The following is a 17,226-nucleotide window of genomic DNA, read 5'->3' on the forward strand; positions in this document are numbered from 1 at the left end:
TCAAAACAAGACTGGACATGACACACAATTGGCTGATTGATGGATGAGCCGCAGGATCGGCATGGATTGTTTATTTAAAATGAATTATTTTAAACGATTTAGCACCTGCTGCAGAAAAAGCTTCCCTGCAGCGCGTCAGATCTCAGCTCTCTGTAGTGGAGAAGTGGGCGTGGCCGAGAGCGCTGGCAGAGAGCAGTGGAGGCAGAGAGCTGAGATCACAACAATCTGAGCTCTTTTAGAGCGTTTAGAAACATTGTTTAGAATATTGCAAGAGTGTGGGAAGGGTTTAAAATGCCTCTATATACAGTATATATATATATATATATATATATATATACTAAAGTAACTACTTACTACTTGTACTACTATTCCTATTTCGTGGTTTTTCACTTATCGCGGGGCTACAGGGTACAAATCCCCCGCGATAAACGAAGGACTACTGTATAGATAAATAAATATAGTGTACCTACGTCACAGTTTTTCACATATCGTGGGGTTACGTTCCACACACACCCACGATAATCGAGGGACTACCGTACAAGAGATCGTGCCCAATGTTACTGTCAAGGTTTGACCAACTCCATCATTTTATAAACACAAGATAATCAAAGTTTAAAACTTTGGTGAGAAGGCAGTGGGTTCCTTCGAGGAGTGTTTTCAGCTTCAGCCTCTCTTTCATGCGTTTAAGCAACTCGTGTCGTGCCAACACCTCAAAATGCAGCAGAACGTGATGAACGTCATCTTTTGGTTTCACCAGAGTCACAACAAAAATTTATTTCTGTTTTTATTTTGAAATGTTATTATTCAGTAGAAACCCCTGTCAGTTTTTTTTTTTGTAGACGCTTTGTGAAGCAGACATTTTGTATTACTAACTTTAATCAGATGTGTCCGGCTCCACAACACAAAGAAAGAGAAACCGTGTCAGCTTATTACCATTAACAGTTTAATGCTGCATGGCCGACCACGCCCTGAGCTGCTGATGTTACCATCTTCCACAGATGAACCCCACCCCCACTCCTTCACTTCATCGCCGCAGTGTTACACAACTCGCTGCTGCCTTCGTCCCACCCTTCATCACAGACCTGCTCAGTGTCATCGTGATGGACCAAGTTATAATAAGTTGGAAATAAGGGTTTAAAAATAAAAGGTATTTTATTCAATAGAATTTGAATTTAAAGGAGATATCATAATGTAGAAATCTAAAAATGTGCTTTAGTTTTGATTTTCTGCTGAAAGGCTCTGAAATAAAAGCAGGTGCTGAGCTGACCTGAGGTCTGCCCTGTCAGCAGAACACAACATGTCTGACAGCATGTTCAGAGTGTTTATGGAGCTGGGGGGGGGGGGGGGGTGTTATTGTGAACTCAAGCATCAGCAGAAAGCAAAATGAGCCCCAGTACCCGAGAGGAAGTGTTTTGTCCTTCTCGCATCTCTTTTCGTCTTCAAGTCAAATACTTCAACACTTTCAGACTTAACAAATATGTAAATGTAAGCTACACATTTTACCAAGAATAAAATACTTTATTTTTAAGAACATAAAGTTAAAAAAAATCTATTTTATGTGACCATATGGGAGGAATGAGCTGCAGTCTTAAAAGCAGGAGTTAGAAAAACTCCCCAAACTTTGGCTCTAAAGAATATCTGCCTCTGGGTGTTTTGCTGAATCTGTAGGTAAAACCAGTACAATTTCCAGTAACCTTGAACAACTGCAACAATAAATGCACGATTCATTGACTATACAGCAATGTTGCTCACAATTTTTATTTGCAACTTTTACAAACTTGTCTTGTTGACAGAATATCGTGTCTTCAGTTGCTCAAACACAGTTATGACATCATTGCTCAACTGAATTCATTGTTTTATATGTGGGGAGCTCAGATCACTGCACTTTAGCACGGTAATAAAGCACAGACACTGTTTTAGCCATTACAAATTCATAGTTTTGCACAATAAGTCACTAAAGTGTTGTATTTCTTCGAAAAAGTATTTGATTTAAAATGTTATTTAAAGAACAAATGTCATTGTTGGGGTTCTGAGGGGATGTGTGAGAGCAAGGTGCCACCATCTGGTATAAAAAGGTACACACCTACATGTAATTATTAAAAAATTAAAATAAAACATACACAAAAACATTATTATTATCATGACTGGAAATGGATCTAATTTATTTGAATTACTATAAACATAAGTCAGAACTGCAGATTACGTATATATTCTCATGTAAACATATACTTGATTCTATGCTTTTTGAAAAAAAAGTTTAATGCGATTTCTGGTCAATAATTTATATTAGTCAATTTAAGTATCTTTGAAGTTGCGAACAGCCGCTTGGACAAAATAAAATATAGTTATCTCTAATCATAACACATATTTTTTAGGGGAAAAAAAACTCTATTTGCAAATCCATCAGGGTCTCATCTGGGCTGAATGTGCATCCTGCTTAAATTTTTATACATTCTGGAACAAATGCAAACTGTAGATTTAAGAGATTTCTCATATTCATTCTGGCCCTGTCTTTTTCACATAAGAAAATGCACGTGCTGTGGTTTAATTATAAACATATTATCAATTAAACGGATTAGCTAATTCAAGATCTACCACTCAAATGGTTTTAAACGTCCAGTGAAACACTGATGACACTGCATTTATGTGTTTGGAATGATATTCAGTTAGAAAACACGATTTTCTTTGAATAACTTTAGCTCCAGCAACACTTGAAGAGTTGCTGTTTTACAAAATGTTTGACTGAGGTCAACAAAGTCCATGCTCAATAATCCAGGTATGCAATCCAACATTTTTCAATCAGGTCATCTGGACAGTTTCTTTTTTTGAGCTGAAACGTTTGACTGAAGTGCATTTTAGTGTCCCGTCTGAACATTTATTGATGGGTTTGCTCTTTCATCGGGACCAGGACTTTCCTGGGAGCAGATACCTCTTGTTAGGAAAGTACACTGATGTTAAAGAAAAACAAATAAATAAATAAAACTAGAAAATTTGTATTTGTTGCAAGAGTGTGAACGCTGAGTTCTGAATGAATGTGCTGAAGGAGCAGAAACTGAGTCGTCAAAGCAAAAAGAAATGGATCACTTACTAAATCAGTTAATCCAATCAGCTAACTGGAGCAAAACATTAGCTAAAATATAAAATAAGCAAAACAACAGCTAAAACCCAATACTAGTGAAATGCTGGTTAAGCACTAACTAAAACCTAAAGGTGGCGAAAGGCTAGCTGAAAGCAGCAATATACTGTAAAAGCAGCAGAATTTGAGCTAAAAGCTGAGGCTGTAGCAATAGCTGAAGATTAGATACAGACAAAAATAGGTAAAAGCTAAAATTGCAAAAGCGTTTTTAAAATGTAGAATGGCTAAAATAGCTTAAAATATGCCAAAGCTGTTAAATTGCATTTTTTTGTTTTAAAAAATTAAAAATTAAAATAAAATAAGTACTGATAATAAAATAAAACAATACTGTGAGAGTTGAATCATTCACGCTACAAAATAAAGATGGTCACATCTTAAGGGAGACACATTCAGTCGTTAATAAAACTGAATACAGTACTTTGAAATGTATAAAAGTTCCATCCATCCATCTTTTACCCGCTTCTTCCTTTTTTTCCACATGTGGATTACATTTTTTTAAATCAAGTCACCTGTAGAGCTGGATTCTTCTGGATATTGAAGCAGTGACGGATAGATAGATAGATCTGTAGATAGATAGAAAGGAAGAACTAAGAAGGCGTGACCTGATTTGTCAATTCAATGACGCCTAGCAGTAAGAACCAATCAGATGGCTCGATCTTGCGCCGTCGAGGTTTTCCGCTTTTCAATTCTGCACATGCGCACTTCATTTAGAAAATGGCGGCCGTGCAGGTAGGTCTGATCGACGCGAAAGAAGAAATAGACGTTAAAACAGAACCGTCGAGCGATGGCTTTGGAAACAACAACGCCAGCGACAGCAGGCTGCTTTCTACGCCCCCCGGCTCCAGCACCGCGGCCGGGAACAACAAACCTGCGGCGGGAACCCCCGAGGAACAGCAGACGCTGCTGGCAGTCCTGCAGTTCCTCAAAAAGAACAAACTGTCTGAGTCCGCCGAAATCTTGCGCCGTGAAGCAGGGTTACCCGAGGATGCTCTGGATCCGAAGGGTGCGGATGGCACCGGCTCGGGACTCGGAGCCGCGGCGGGAGGTGTGGATGTGCTCAGCCGGGTGACCGTCTCTTCCTCCGCCGGAGCTCTGGCGCCGACCAAGGGTACAGTTTATTCTACCTCTGTGGATGAAACTAAAAAAAGTTGTTCCTTTTACTTTGTTCTTACTTATCGGTTCTATTAAAGTTAGTGATATTTAACCACCGGCTGAACATACATTTTTTAATATATATACTTTAATTGTAATTTCACAAGTTTAATTTTAATTCACTACACTACAAAAGTTAGTCACCTTTTCCATTAGTTGTTAGCTTCCAGGCTCCTTCTGCTCATGATGCAGCTGCTCCTGTTGTGTCAACATTTGTAGCTTGTGCAGCAGTTTAAGATCACATCTTTTAAGTGTTTTAAAACGTGTAAAAATCAATGCTGAGGAGCTCTCTGGGTGTTTCTGTGCAGCAGCTGGGGAGGATCAGCCAGATGTCAGTGTGGTGCTGTCAGCCTACAGCCAGCAGGGAGATCCAGCTCTCTACGACGTTTACTACAGCAGCCTGAAGAAGTTCATCGAATCGGTTTTGGACTGCCACCGAGCAGAGCTGTCCCAGGTCTTCTACCCGCTGTTTGTCCACATGTACCTGGAACTCGTGTACAACAATCATGAAAGTGAGGCCAAGGCCTTCTTTGAAAAGTGAGTCTCTTCACGCCTCCAAATGTATACCACAGCTTGCACATCTTATAACTTCACTTAACCTGTGTTTTTTTATTTATTTTCAGGTTCAGTGGAGACCAGGAGTGCTACTATGAGGAGGACCTGCGTGTTTTATCCAGCCTGACCAAGAAGGAGCACATGAGAGGCAACGAGACCCTGCTGGACTTCCGCACCAGCAAGTTTGTCCTGCGCATCTCTCGTGACTCCTACCAGCTGCTGAAGAGGCACCTGCAGGAGCGGCAGAACAATCAGATCTGGAATATCATCCAGGAGCACCTCTACATCGACATCTTTGATGGGATGCCGCGCAGCAAGAGCCAGATCGACGCAATGTCCGGCAGCCTGGCAGGAGAGGCCAGGCGAGAAGCCAATAAGGCGAAGGTGGGAAGAGTTGACCTCGGTTCCAGAAAATCTTAGGCTCGGTCGATCACGTTCTGATTTGACTTTTTTATTCACTTTGCTCTAGGTTTACTATGGCCTGCTGAAGGAGCCAGAAATCGAGCTGCCTCTTGATGACGAGGATGAGGAGGCAGACAATGAGGAGGGTAAACCCAAGAAGAAAAAACCCAAAAAGGACAACGTAGGCTCCAAAAGTAAAAAGCAGGATCCAAATGCTCCGTTGCAGAACAGGTGGGCATTCTTCCAATCATAAGATACTCTGGGTTTTTGAACGTTGAAAATCAAATTATCCACTTGTTCACGCTCTATATCATGAGTCAGCCGTTTTATAATCATGTTCAAAACTTTAGTTTTTCATCCATTGTCTAGTGTACAGAAGTACACCACGTTGGTGGAACTAGACCATGATGCATTGCAACCTGAGCCGACACAGCAGGCTAACAGACTAATGCTAATGTCCTGCAGCCCTTCATTGTGGTTTTCATCAGACGTTGTGATTTAAAGTGGCTCATCTTGTCCTCTGTCTGAGCTGCAGGGCTGAGAAATGATGAGAAAATGTGGCCTGATCCTTTATAGTAATAACGAGGATGTTTCTGGAGAAACTTTGACAGGGACTGCCATGTTGCGGCCATTTAAAATGTTTGATTTGACAGTACTTTGTGTTGGGGTTCACTCTCAGCTATTACTACACCAAATTTCAGCTCAGTATCTTAAAATAGCTCAGTTATCGTATTTTTTCCCTTTTAGCGAAGGTGGCCATCTTGGATTTTTTTTTAATTTACATTAGGAATGTGTAACAACTCACTCTCAGCTACAACCATACAAAATTTCAGCCTAATATCTCAAAAATGACTTGAGTTATAGTCAGTTTTGTGTTTGCTGAGGTAGCTGTGGCAGCCATCTTGAATCAAAATGGCTCCAAAAGTGAATCAGGGTTTTCTTCAGAGACCTCTCATGTGACCTCACTGTGTCAGTTAGAGGCTGTTAATTCTGTCAGGCTTTATGAATGGGGAAAAATGGCGTATTTGCTTGCAAATTACATCGTCACGGTAACTCGTAATGCCAATAAACATAACGGCACACATCACGGAGCTGAGCCGGTTGTTTTGATATAACATTTGTGGGGGTACACGTTGAGATTTGTGCTGCATTCAAGTTATCTTTTTCTGGTGGGTAATAAAAAGTGTCTGCCTTCAGGCAGACCCCAACGAGTGAGTGAACATCTTAAACATTGTAGTTTTGTGTCCAACTGTAAGATTACTAAGTAAGGAAGATCTGATTATCCTGTTTTTAACATGAAGATTCACACTTCACGTCGTCGCCTCCTGAGACTTCCTACATTTGCTTGGCAGTGGATGATAATAAACAGTTTATTTGTGTTTAGGATTCCTCTTCCAGAGCTCAAAGACTCCGACAAGTTGGACAAGATCATGTACATGAAGGAGGCCACCAAGAAGATTCGTTTAGGACCAGATAACCTCCCTTCCATCTGCTTCTACACTTTTCTCAATGCGTATCAGGTGAGTGTTGGCTTGTTTGTAGTGATGGGAGCTGGACTGGATGTTAATGGGATTGGACCTCTGCAGGGTCTGACTGCAGTGGACTTCGCAGACGATTCCAGCCTGATCGCAGGAGGTTTTGCTGACTCCACAGTTAGGGTGTGGAGCGTCACGCCAAAGAAGCTCCGCAAGGTCAAAACGGCTGCAGGTACACCACAGAACAGAAATGACAAGACGTTTGGTCCGATTAAAAAAAAAAAAAACATCATAAAGATTGTTCTGCTCATGTGTTTGTCTTCTTTTTCTCTCTCTCAAGACTTGAATCTGATTGACAAGGAGTCAGACGATGTTTTGGAGAGGATTATGGATGAGAAAACAGCCAGTGAGTCCAAGATTCTTTATGGGCACAGTGGGCCGGTGTATGGCATCAGCTTCAGCCCAGACAGGTACCGCTGAACTCAAACTCAAATACCCACAATTCAGTATTCTCATACTAACCAAATAAAACAGTCACTATGGATGAAACAAAATCTTGTATTTGAGTTTAGAAAGTCAATTTGCATAAACGTTACAGGCTTGTTGTTACAGTACGTCGAAGTTGTAGATGCTTTTTGTGACACGAACACAAGTTGCCTTTTTTTAAAGCTTTTGTGACAATTCAGTGCTAAACAGGACGGCTGAGAAGAAAAATAAGGACCTTATTTTTGGATGTAAGTGTGGGAGGATTAGAGCCACGGTGCGATCTTTTTTCCCCCCCTTAATTCTGAGAAAAAAGTCAGAATTGCATGAGTTTTTATTTTCATTAAGCTTTTGAAAATAAAAATTCAAATATAAACACATTTTCAAATCGGCTTCTGTGAACACCACAGCTGGACATTTATGTTTTAGGAATATCAGCAAGGTTAATGTATAAATATATTGATTCTTTGTCATAGAGAACATTCTGTTCTGGATTTAATTCATATTAACAGGAAATAAAGTGAACAGTTTTTGTCTTTCAGAAATTACCTCTTGTCGTGTTCTGAGGATGCTACTATCAGGCTGTGGAGCCTCCAGACTTTTACTTGTCTCGTGGGCTACAAAGGACACAATTACCCGGTGTGGGACACGCAGTTTTCGCCTCACGGATACTATTTTGTCTCAGGGGGACACGACCGTGTCGCCCGGTAAGAATCTCCTGAACCCGTGGAACTTTTCCCGTCTTCTCCAAGGTGTTACAACAGCTGCAGCTTTTTTTTATTTACAGTCGTCCTGTTGTTTCTTTCCTTCCAACAGCCTTTGGGTGACAGATCATTACCAGCCTCTGCGGATATTTGCGGGTCACCTGGCTGACGTCACATGTACTCGTTTCCATCCAAATTCAAACTACGTCGCCACGGGGTCATCCGACCGCACCATCCGCCTCTGGGACATCCTTACTGGAAACTGTGTCCGCATCTTCACTGGTCATAAGGTCAGAGGGGAGCATTGTGGCCTCATTCTCTGGGCAGCACACCTCATCCCCAAAATGCCCCCCAGGCGCTTTCAATAGCTGCCCACTGCACCACCTGGTGGTGGATGGGTTAAATGCAGAGACTAATTTCGCCATTGTATGGAAACATACAGTGCTGACATTGTGATGACATTATTATTATTATTCATGACAAAATAACAGCTACAAGTGCTGCTTCTTTAAATAAGAGAAGTACAGTAAGTCAAACCAAATATAACTCTGGTTACTCTATTTGGTTTTGTTTTACTTAATTCTCCTGATTAAAGAAGCAGTACTTGTAGCTGTAAAGAAGTGTACTAGTTGTGTATTTCTGTTTAGATCAGGGGTCTGCAACCTGCAGCTCTGGGGGCCACACACAGCTCTTTGGTCCTTGGTCTATGGCTCCTTGAAGCTTTGCTCAAACATAATGCAAAAATGTATATTTGTTGGTTTTTTATACCGACAGTAAAGAGAAATAACGAGTTTTAGCAGTTTTTCTGCAATTTTTTAAAATAAATTACTAAAACAAGGTGAAAATAATGTTGATTAGCTTTAGCTACTTCATTTATCCAACTTCTGGTCCAACGTGGTGTCGTTCTGTCAAATCCACCAGAAATTCTTTGGAATCCCTTTAGGACTAGGAGAAATGAGGTGAACAATTAATTCGTAGACCTAATTAAATACAAAACTTTAATGTCACAATTACATAGCCAACAGAATTGCCTAATATTTAGACACTTTAAATTTATGCTTTATTACTTTAAAGTGGAATACAATTTTTTTTATTTTTCTAAAATTAAGATTCGCATAAATCTGCAGAGTTCAGGGTTAAAGTTTTTGGTAAAATTGGTATGAAATATATTTTTCCCCTCGTTTACATGAATGCACTCTTTTCTTTAGCTCTAAAATAAAAAAACATTAATAAATGTTAAAATTGATTATATAAGTTTTGTTTTATAAAGTCACCCCCACTGGCTGGATACAAAAAAAACCCTTCATATGGATGTGAAGCGGCCCATGAGCCACCAGTTGATAATCACCGTTTTTGCGGCTCCGATCACATTTTGTTTTTAAGCGGAGGGTAGAAATGTCTCTTTTGATGTTAAAAGCTTGCAGACGCGTTTAATTAACTAATTCTACAAAAACCCCACTGATGTCTTTATTCGAAACTTTCAGGGTCCGATTCACGCCATCAACTTCTCGCCCAACGGGAAGTTCTTGGCATCCGGAGCCACTGATGGAAGAGTTCTTCTGTGGGACATCGGTCACGGACTGATGGTTGGCGAACTGAAGGGTCACACAGATACCGTCTATTCCCTACGATTTAGCAGAGACGGAGAGATTCTCGCCTCCGGTGTGTGATTAATGTCTTTTCTTACGCTGCAGTCTAAATTAAAAGCAAAGCCTGACCACGTTTGATGGTTTTCCAGGTTCTATGGACAACACGGTTCGCCTGTGGGACGTCACGAAAGCGATTGACGATTTAGAGACTGATGACTTCACAGCCACCACTGGACATGTCCATCTACAAGATAACTCCCAGGAGCTTTTGCTCGGCACCTACATGTCTAAATCGACGCCGGTCGTGCACCTTCACTTCACACGGAGGAACTTGCTTCTGGCTGCAGGCGCCTACAATCCATAAAATATTGATGAACTATGAAACGAGGAAATGGTTGGAGCTTGAAATAGCCAGCGACATTATCAGTTCATCATTTGGCAAACATTTGACTGAATGAGGAGAAAACAAAAGGTTAACCAATAGTCCCTTTTTTTTTTTTTTTTTACTAACCAGGTCTCCAGATCAAGCTTACCTGTAGTGTTTGGATTGTTTTTATAAATCACTTTATACATTGATAACACCTCTGTAATATAGTCTTTTTTACTGATGCACAATGTAAATAAATTCAAAAGTTTTTTTGTGTTCGGAGCATCCATTTTCTTTATTGTCAACATTAAATCAAACACTTTAAATCAAGCTGCTCTCGCCTCTTCCGGGTGATGGAAACATCGATCAAATGGAAACCTGTCAGCAGACAAAAGAAACGTTACGTTAACCAAATAGTTTGTGGTATTCAACTAATAGCATGGAAAGAGTTAAATGTACTTACACAGTGTAGTTTGTGGCTACTTTTCTGTGACAGCAGGTTGTTTCTTGGGCCTGAATTTGTAGATGAGAATGATGGCTGCAATGCTGGCATATGTGGCCAAAACACACTACAAAAAAATAAGTCATTAAAATCTCACACAACGTGAGGGTTTATGCCATTTCTTAGCTATGGAATAAAACTCACATTTCTCCTTCCCGTTATGGTGTATGAATTGAAGTATTTGGCAATTCCAGTGAAATTGCGCTGAGATCCATTGTCGTGTCCTGCCATGACGGCTAAATTAACGGTCCTGCCACAAAGAAGATGGTGAATGGGTAATTCTTGTAGTGCATATACAAAATGTTTTTATGGAACTGAAAAGGTGAGACAGTTATGTTAAAATCTCATTTATTTGATTCGCCACAACTGACCTCTTGGTTCGCTTATGAATAAAGGTGCAAAAAAATTCACTGAAGAGGCAATGTGCTCATTTTAAATGGCCGTTCTTCAACAGATCTCGATCACCACAAACTTTAGCAAATGAGTTCAGTTGTTTGAAATATTTTAAAACTTGAAATGTGAAAAACTGCAGACAACGTCTGGCCCATTTTGAACAGATGTTCTGTACGGTCATTGTTGTGTACATTACATTTATCACAAATATTAGTCTGCAGATCCTGTAAATGTTGAAAGAAAACGGTCAAAGCAGAATTTTTATTTTTTTTTTAGTTTTGAGCTTTTTGTTTCCATAACACAACTCTGCATTAATGGGGGGGAAGATTCATGTTTGTAACAAAGTTAATAAGTATGATGAAGGAAGTAAGCCTGAAGATAAGGTGTTTGCAAATCAAGACATCTTACAAAACCAATACAATTCAGTTTTAATAATGGCAAGATTATATTACAGCTATAAAATATTCTCTGTAAAACCAATGTCAGAGCCTGTTTACTTGTGTTAACAAGTATTTCAACCGGCCTCGTCTTCAGTTATCTTGAACTTTAGGTCCTCATATATTTTAGCATAATTAAAGTGTCAAACCCACAAAAATGTTTAAGGCAAATATTCAAACGATTTTTGAATACAAAGCTGCAATAATATGTGAAACAATTCTACATTTAGTAACTACAAAATAACCCGTAAAATTAAATAAAAAGTACCGGTACTGTATGTTAAAGATGAAATAACGAGAACGCTAGCGCAAGACTTAACGTTAGCTTGTCGGGCTAGCTACACTGATTTTACATGACATTAACAACGCAAGATGTCATATTTGATTTTATACAAAAAATAATATAGTTTTTCTTACACTTTCGGCACTAAATGACAAATAACTACTTTATTTCTGAACGTGTCATGACTTACCTTTGACGTACGACCCCGGCGCAAACAGAACGAGACAGTTGTCCTTCAGAGGAGGCCGCGATGCTAAAGTTGACCGGAAATCCCACCCACCATGCGGAAATAAAGCTGAATTTCTATTGGCTAAAATTACGTCAATCAAACCTTTGACTGGGGGGTTATCACTGAATGGTCTACATGAACGTCAATCAACTGTTCACGTCAGTGATTGGACATTACAAGACACTTCAAGTTTCTTCTTCCGGGTTGTAGAGATGGCGTGTTGCTGAACAACATGTGAGTTTTTGTATGCGTAAAATTTGCGATTAAATGTGAGGAATTATAATTATTACCGATTATTCTAGATAGTATATTTTATAATTAAGGTGTGTTTTGTTTGATTGCTTGTCCAGTGAGTTGCTTAATTTCATTGTTTAGCTTAGCAAGTTTAATGAGTGAACGTTTCTTTTTTTGTAGTAGTGTTGTCTTAATTTGCGTCCATTTCTCCAGTCTTTTCATGGACTTTTTTTTCAAAGTTTTTGTTTTCTTTTACCTGTTTTTTGCTATTTTAGATATGCTGATGACAGATTTTTCATAAAATGCTCACCGAAAAACAAACAAACAAATGTTTCCAGTTGTAAGATTTTTAAAATAAACTATGAAATGACACCAAGCTCATGTAAGAAATAAGAAGGTTAACGTTTTAAAATCCTAATTATTGGAATACATAACTAATTGAGTAATGTAAAAAGTCGTCACAAAATTGGCATATTTTCTGCATGTTTTTAGAAATGGCCATGTGAATTTTTAACATGTTCTTTTATGAATGTTCACATATACTGATGTGGTTAGAATAATATTATTCAGTGAAATTTAATAAAATAACTAGTAATAAACCTTTATTCATCCTAAGAATTGAGTTTGATACCTCAGAAAATTCTATATTACTATTTCCACTTTTTGCTGTTGAAAAAATAGATGTGCTGACAAATCAAACAATTTGTTTTCTACAATAATGATTGTTGATTAATTGAACTAACATTTTTGGATTGCTGCAAACGTTATTTGCATTTTTAGGAAAATTCAATCAGCTTTTGTTGAAGGAAAATTTCAAATTTATGCCACAATAATCACTTGTAAAGAAAGAAAGGAAACAACTTGATGATAGATTAAAAACTTTTCCTATTTTGATTGTAGTAGAGTCCTGGTTTTCCAATATTTTTAAAAACTTGTGGGGGGCGGGTATATAAAGGATTGCACAAAAGAAGATTAGGCTCATTACAGAAATTTATTTTTTCAAAATAGAGAACGCTTTTTCTCTAAATTCCAAGATTAAAGTCAAATTGTTGAAAAAAAAATCTAACTTGTAATTCTAAATTCTGCGAAAAAAGTCATTTTGTTTTTTTAATCTGAAAATTTCAAGAAAAAAGTCAGAATTTTGCAAAAAAATAACTCAAAATTCCCTAAAAGAAAACAAACCAACCCAGAAAATATTCATTAATGGCCCCGTCAGTTAGGAAAATCACAAATTCACTGGTTGGAACCATCATTGCAGCTGATTCAGCACTTTGTTAGAAAGTCTGGCTTTTTGGAAGCAAATAAAGAAACCAGATAAGAGTGAGGCAATAATTATAAGTACAGTGGAAATTCATCTTGTGTTTAAATTTAGCTTGTCTAGCCATTAAAGTTCTAATTTTGTGCCATTTGCCTTTCAGAGGGTGTGAACAGGATCTTTATCGTGTGTATCTTTAATATTAAAGACATCTCAAACGGCATCAAATATGGCGTCAGAGGAGGAGGATTTTCCTCGAGGAGGGACATCCAGGAAGCACTCTGAGAGTAAAATTGTGTTGGAACATGTGGACAACCTGTTTCAGGTAGAAGCTCAGATATGGCTGCACACAGACAGGATTGTGTCACGTGTCCGTTTCTTTAATCGTTTTTTTTTTTTTTTTTTTTGTCCTTTTCCAGTCTAATGAACTAACAGAAACTAAGAAAAGAAAAGGTGGCAAAGTTGATGGCAAACAAGTCAAGAAGCAAAGGTCTGAAGAGAGCAACGAAGGCCTGACTCTCAACACAGCAGCCAAATCTGTAGAAATTTTACATTTGAAGGTAAAAACCCTATAGGCTAGTACACAAACTGTTTATTTAATCTGCTTTATATAAATATTGGGTTACTTTAAATATATTTCTACCACTTTCCCCCCAGAATGTGAAAGAGGGGATGCTGTTTCTGGGCTGTGTGAAGGAGGTGACAGACTTTGAAGTGACCGTCAGTTTACCTTGTGGCCTGCAAGGTTACCTGAGCATCAAGAACATCTGTGACTCGTACACCAAGCTGCTCAGTGAGCAGCTGGATTCAGGGGATGACACAGAGGTCAGCCTGCTCCGTGGGGACTAGAAAAGTGTGGCTCGTTGTGAATTCTTTTATTGGTTTTTGAAATGGTCTTTTTCTCCACAGGAGATCTGCTCTCTTGTGCACCTTTTCCAGCCGGGCATGCTGCTCAGATGTGTTGTTGCCAAGTTGCATGTAACTAAAGGAGGGTTGCTCAGCATCCAGCTGTCCGTCAATCCAAAGCTGCTCAACAAGAATCTCACCTCGAGTTCTGTGAAAGCTGGAATGGTGAGCTATAAAAAATGCATCTTCGCTTCAATTGCTCAGTTCAGATTGTCAGCAACGTGTACGCTGATTTGATCTTACTTGTGATTCAGGTGTTGAGTGGATGTGTGGAGAGTGTAGAAGATCATGGCTGCATTATTGACATCGGCATCAGTGGAACCAAAGCCTTCTTGCCTGAAGAAGCCATGAAATGCAAACAAAATAAAACTGAAGGTAGAAAATGTTTAGACACCACCAGTTTAATGTCTATGTTGTCTTTCAGAGTTAGGCTTTGTTTTATATGGAAGATGGATAAATATTCCCTCGTTTATCGTGGGGGGTTACGTTCACCACCGCAATAAATGAAAATCAACAAAGTAGGGACGTTCTATTTATTTGAGTATTTATATATATTTTAAGGCTTTATAAACCATTCCCACACTCTTGCAATGTTCTAAACTCTCAAACCTACAAATTTTAGCAACATGCGTATTTGTACTGTACGGTACTGCAAAATGTTACTCACCAGCTCTGCGGAAGCAGCGGCTCGATTCCGGTCCGGCAGACCTACCCTGCCAGTTCTGGTCCGGTTCTGGTCAGCTCTCTGCAGCCCTTGAGCACCAAAATGCTTTTGGAGGGTGCCGGACATTCGGATGGCCAGTGTGGTACAGATTGAGCCCAAATCTGGATGAAAAAAGTCCTGGTGGGCTCCAGAGAAAATGCCGGACCTCCGGGCGGCACCTCCCCGCTCGGAAGTCCTCGGCTGGCAAGCAGCTCTCAGATGGACCAATGAGTCTGGAGCTCCGGTTCTGGTCCGGTTCCCAGTGGGTACCATGCGGTTCTCTTCATCTGCTGGGTGCCAAAGTCACTGTAAAGTACCAAACTTTTTCGGATCAGATCAAAACTTTCCCTCCATTTCAGCAGAAGGCAACGAGGCTTCTGTGCGGTGCCCTGTTGGCTTCTGGGAAATGTAGTCATTTTGAGTGGCAATAGTTTTTTAGCTTTTAAAATTTTTAGTCCTTTATTAGTCCATATCTCTTTAGATATTTTATATATTGTAGCACTTTGAGATTGTAAAATCTAAAGTGCAGTACAAATTGAATAAATTATTATTATTATTATTACAGTGTAGGCTTATTGAGAGAAAACCACAAAATGGCAGCGCCTGTCCGAAGTATTTTATTTTTTGTTAACGTTTTGCTGTATCCAATCATGTGAGTAATACTAAAGAGGACAATCATGTGTCATGTACAATTTTTTTTCTTTTCTCGTGTTCAATCTTACTTTGAAAAACCGCAAAAGAGCGAGTCCGTGTACGTCCAACCGCCAAGTAGTGAGGAACTCCGGTGCTACCACACCAAACTGTAGCTCATTACCTGAACAGCTGACCGAGTTATAGTCTGCGTTGTTTGTGTTGTGTTCATCTAATGAATAATTTCTGAGAGTTTAATTAAAATCTGTCAAATGGTTTGTGAAATATTTCGCTAACAGACGCAGAAAGCATGATCTGCCTCTCCTGGTGGTGGGTAATAAGCACGTGTGTGTTCTGTGTGTGCTCAGAACTTAAAGTGGGTCAGTATTTGATGGTTCAAGTAGAAGAAGTAAAGAACAGTGGACGTGTGGTCCGCCTCGTTGCGAACCCCTCCGCTGTGACCAAAGTCTGTGCCAACACGGAGCAGGGCTGGAACCTCACCAACCTTCTGCCTGGCCTGCTGGTCAGAGCTACCATCAAAAAGGTGAAGACGGCTTTTATTCGATCGGTGATTCGGTTTGTCGTTCACACGAGGCGCCGTTCATTGACCACTTCTGTTAATATGGTCTTGTTTTGGGGTTGCAGGTGACCAAACACGGTCTGTTCCTGGACTTCCTGTCCTCCTTCAGCGGCCAGGTGGACTTTCTTCACATGGAGCCGACGTCCAGCTACACAGAGGGGCGTCAGGTAACGCTGACCCTGCACGTCCCACGCTCTCTGATGCGTTCATCTGTGGCCTTTTCCTCAAATTTCCAACATTCAGTCAAATTTTTTTCTGCCATGTTAAATTTAATTTTCTTTCATTTACCCTCAACATAACCCTATAAGGAAAAACGCAGTCATGTTTTTAGCGTAAGCACTGAATGTGGGGAGGAAAAGAATCATGTTCATTTGTCGATCCAGGTGCAAGCGTGTGTGCTGTACATGGAGCCCTCCACCCGACTCGTTGGACTGAGCCTCCGCCGTTACCTCGTCCAGGCTGGGACTGGAATTGACACCAGTCCGTCTGCCGGGGACCGGATCGGTGAGGTGGTGAAAGAGTGCAAGATGACTGCTATGCACCACATGTCAGGAGCCATGTTGCAACTGCCAGACGAAATACCAGCTTTTGTACATGTAAGTAATGTTGGTTCTTTTAAGGGAAATACATTCTTATAAAACTTGAACCATGTTGCATCGCAAAAAAGTTATATCATGATTGTTATCTGGATCCTTCCTTTTCCTTCCTTCCTTTTTCCTTTCTTTTTCCCTTTTCCTTCCTTCCTTTTTCTTCCTTGCTTCCTTCCTTTTCCTTCCTTCCTTTTTCCCTTTTCTTCCTTCCCCTTTTCTTTCCTTCCTTCCTTCCTTATTTCCCCTTCCTTTTCCTTCCTTCCTTCCTTTTTCCCTCTTTTTCCTTTTTCCCTTTTCCTTCCTTCCTTTCTTTTTCTTCCTTGCTTCCTTTTCCTTCCTTCCTTTTTCCTTCTTTCTTTTCCTTTTTCCCTTTTCCTTCCTTCCTTTCTTTTTCTTCCTTCCTTCCTTTTTCCTTCTTTCTTTTTCCTTTTTCCCTTTTCCTTCCTTCCTTTTCCTTCCTTCCTTTTTCCTTCTTTCTTTTTCCTTTTTCCCTTTTCCTTCCTTTCTTTTCTTTCCTTCCTTTACTTTTTCTTCCTTCCTTTCTTTCTTTTTTCCTTCCTTTCTTTTCTTTCCTTCCTTCCTTCCTTCCTTTTCCTTCCTTCCTTTTCTTTTTCCTTTTTT

At 39.7% G+C, this 17,226-nt stretch overlaps 3 protein-coding genes across 3 annotated transcripts in view; 2 read left to right on the forward strand and 1 right to left on the reverse strand.

Moving 5' to 3' along the window:
- Positions 1-3,850: 3,850 nt before the first annotated feature.
- taf5 (TAF5 RNA polymerase II, TATA box binding protein (TBP)-associated factor) lies at positions 3,851-9,892 on the forward strand. The gene is made up of 11 exons (XM_037690260.1): positions 3,851-4,244; positions 4,600-4,825; positions 4,912-5,227; positions 5,313-5,476; positions 6,630-6,765; positions 6,832-6,952; positions 7,061-7,190; positions 7,746-7,910; positions 8,020-8,197; positions 9,392-9,569; positions 9,646-9,892. Exons 1-11 carry the CDS (start codon positions 3,851-3,853, stop codon positions 9,858-9,860), a joined length of 2,223 nt encoding a protein of 740 aa, XP_037546188.1. The 3' UTR covers positions 9,861-9,892.
- A 237-nt stretch (positions 9,893-10,129) lies between these two features.
- On the reverse strand, positions 10,130-11,737 carry atp5md (ATP synthase membrane subunit k). The gene is made up of 4 exons (XM_037690261.1): positions 11,669-11,737; positions 10,510-10,615; positions 10,327-10,432; positions 10,130-10,241 (listed from the first exon to the last, which is right to left on the reverse strand). The coding sequence occupies exons 2-3, from the start codon at positions 10,594-10,596 to the stop codon at positions 10,343-10,345; spliced, it is 177 nt and encodes a 58-aa protein (XP_037546189.1). The 5' UTR covers positions 10,597-10,615; positions 11,669-11,737; the 3' UTR covers positions 10,130-10,241; positions 10,327-10,342.
- Positions 11,738-11,898: 161 nt separating this feature from the next.
- Positions 11,899-17,226, forward strand: part of pdcd11 (programmed cell death 11) — a 24,165-nt gene continuing 18,837 nt past the window's right edge. The window contains exons 1-9 of the mRNA XM_037689690.1: positions 11,899-11,941; positions 13,360-13,521; positions 13,616-13,756; positions 13,854-14,021; positions 14,106-14,267; positions 14,357-14,477; positions 15,804-15,979; positions 16,081-16,182; positions 16,399-16,611. Coding sequence (XP_037545618.1) covers positions 13,426-13,521; positions 13,616-13,756; positions 13,854-14,021; positions 14,106-14,267; positions 14,357-14,477; positions 15,804-15,979; positions 16,081-16,182; positions 16,399-16,611 — 1,179 coding nt within the window. The 5' untranslated portion in view covers positions 11,899-11,941; positions 13,360-13,425. The remainder of the gene's footprint in view (positions 11,942-13,359; positions 13,522-13,615; positions 13,757-13,853; positions 14,022-14,105; positions 14,268-14,356; positions 14,478-15,803; positions 15,980-16,080; positions 16,183-16,398; positions 16,612-17,226) is intronic.

Source organism: Nematolebias whitei, chromosome 16, assembly GCF_014905685.2.
Source record: "Nematolebias whitei isolate Nwh7 chromosome 16, NemWhi1, whole genome shotgun sequence".
Lineage (NCBI taxonomy): Eukaryota > Metazoa > Chordata > Actinopteri > Cyprinodontiformes > Rivulidae > Nematolebias > Nematolebias whitei.

Excerpts from the sequence above, each read along its gene's own strand:
- taf5 (XM_037690260.1), top strand. The coding sequence starts at position 3,851 with ATGGCGGCCGTGCAGGTAGGTCTGATCGACGCGAAAGAAGAAATAGAC. Across the intron at positions 7,191-7,745 it reads ATCAGCTTCAGCCCAGACAG|AAATTACCTCTTGTCGTGTT; the intron begins GTACCGCTGAAC and ends TTTGTCTTTCAG. Across the intron at positions 9,570-9,645 it reads CGGAGAGATTCTCGCCTCCG|GTTCTATGGACAACACGGTT; the intron begins GTGTGTGATTAA and ends ATGGTTTTCCAG.
- atp5md (XM_037690261.1), bottom strand. The coding sequence starts at position 10,596 with ATGGCAGGACACGACAATGGATCTCAGCGCAATTTCACTGGAATTGCC. Across the intron at positions 10,433-10,509 it reads CCATAACGGGAAGGAGAAAT|TGTGTTTTGGCCACATATGC; the intron begins GTGAGTTTTATT and ends ATTTTTTTGTAG.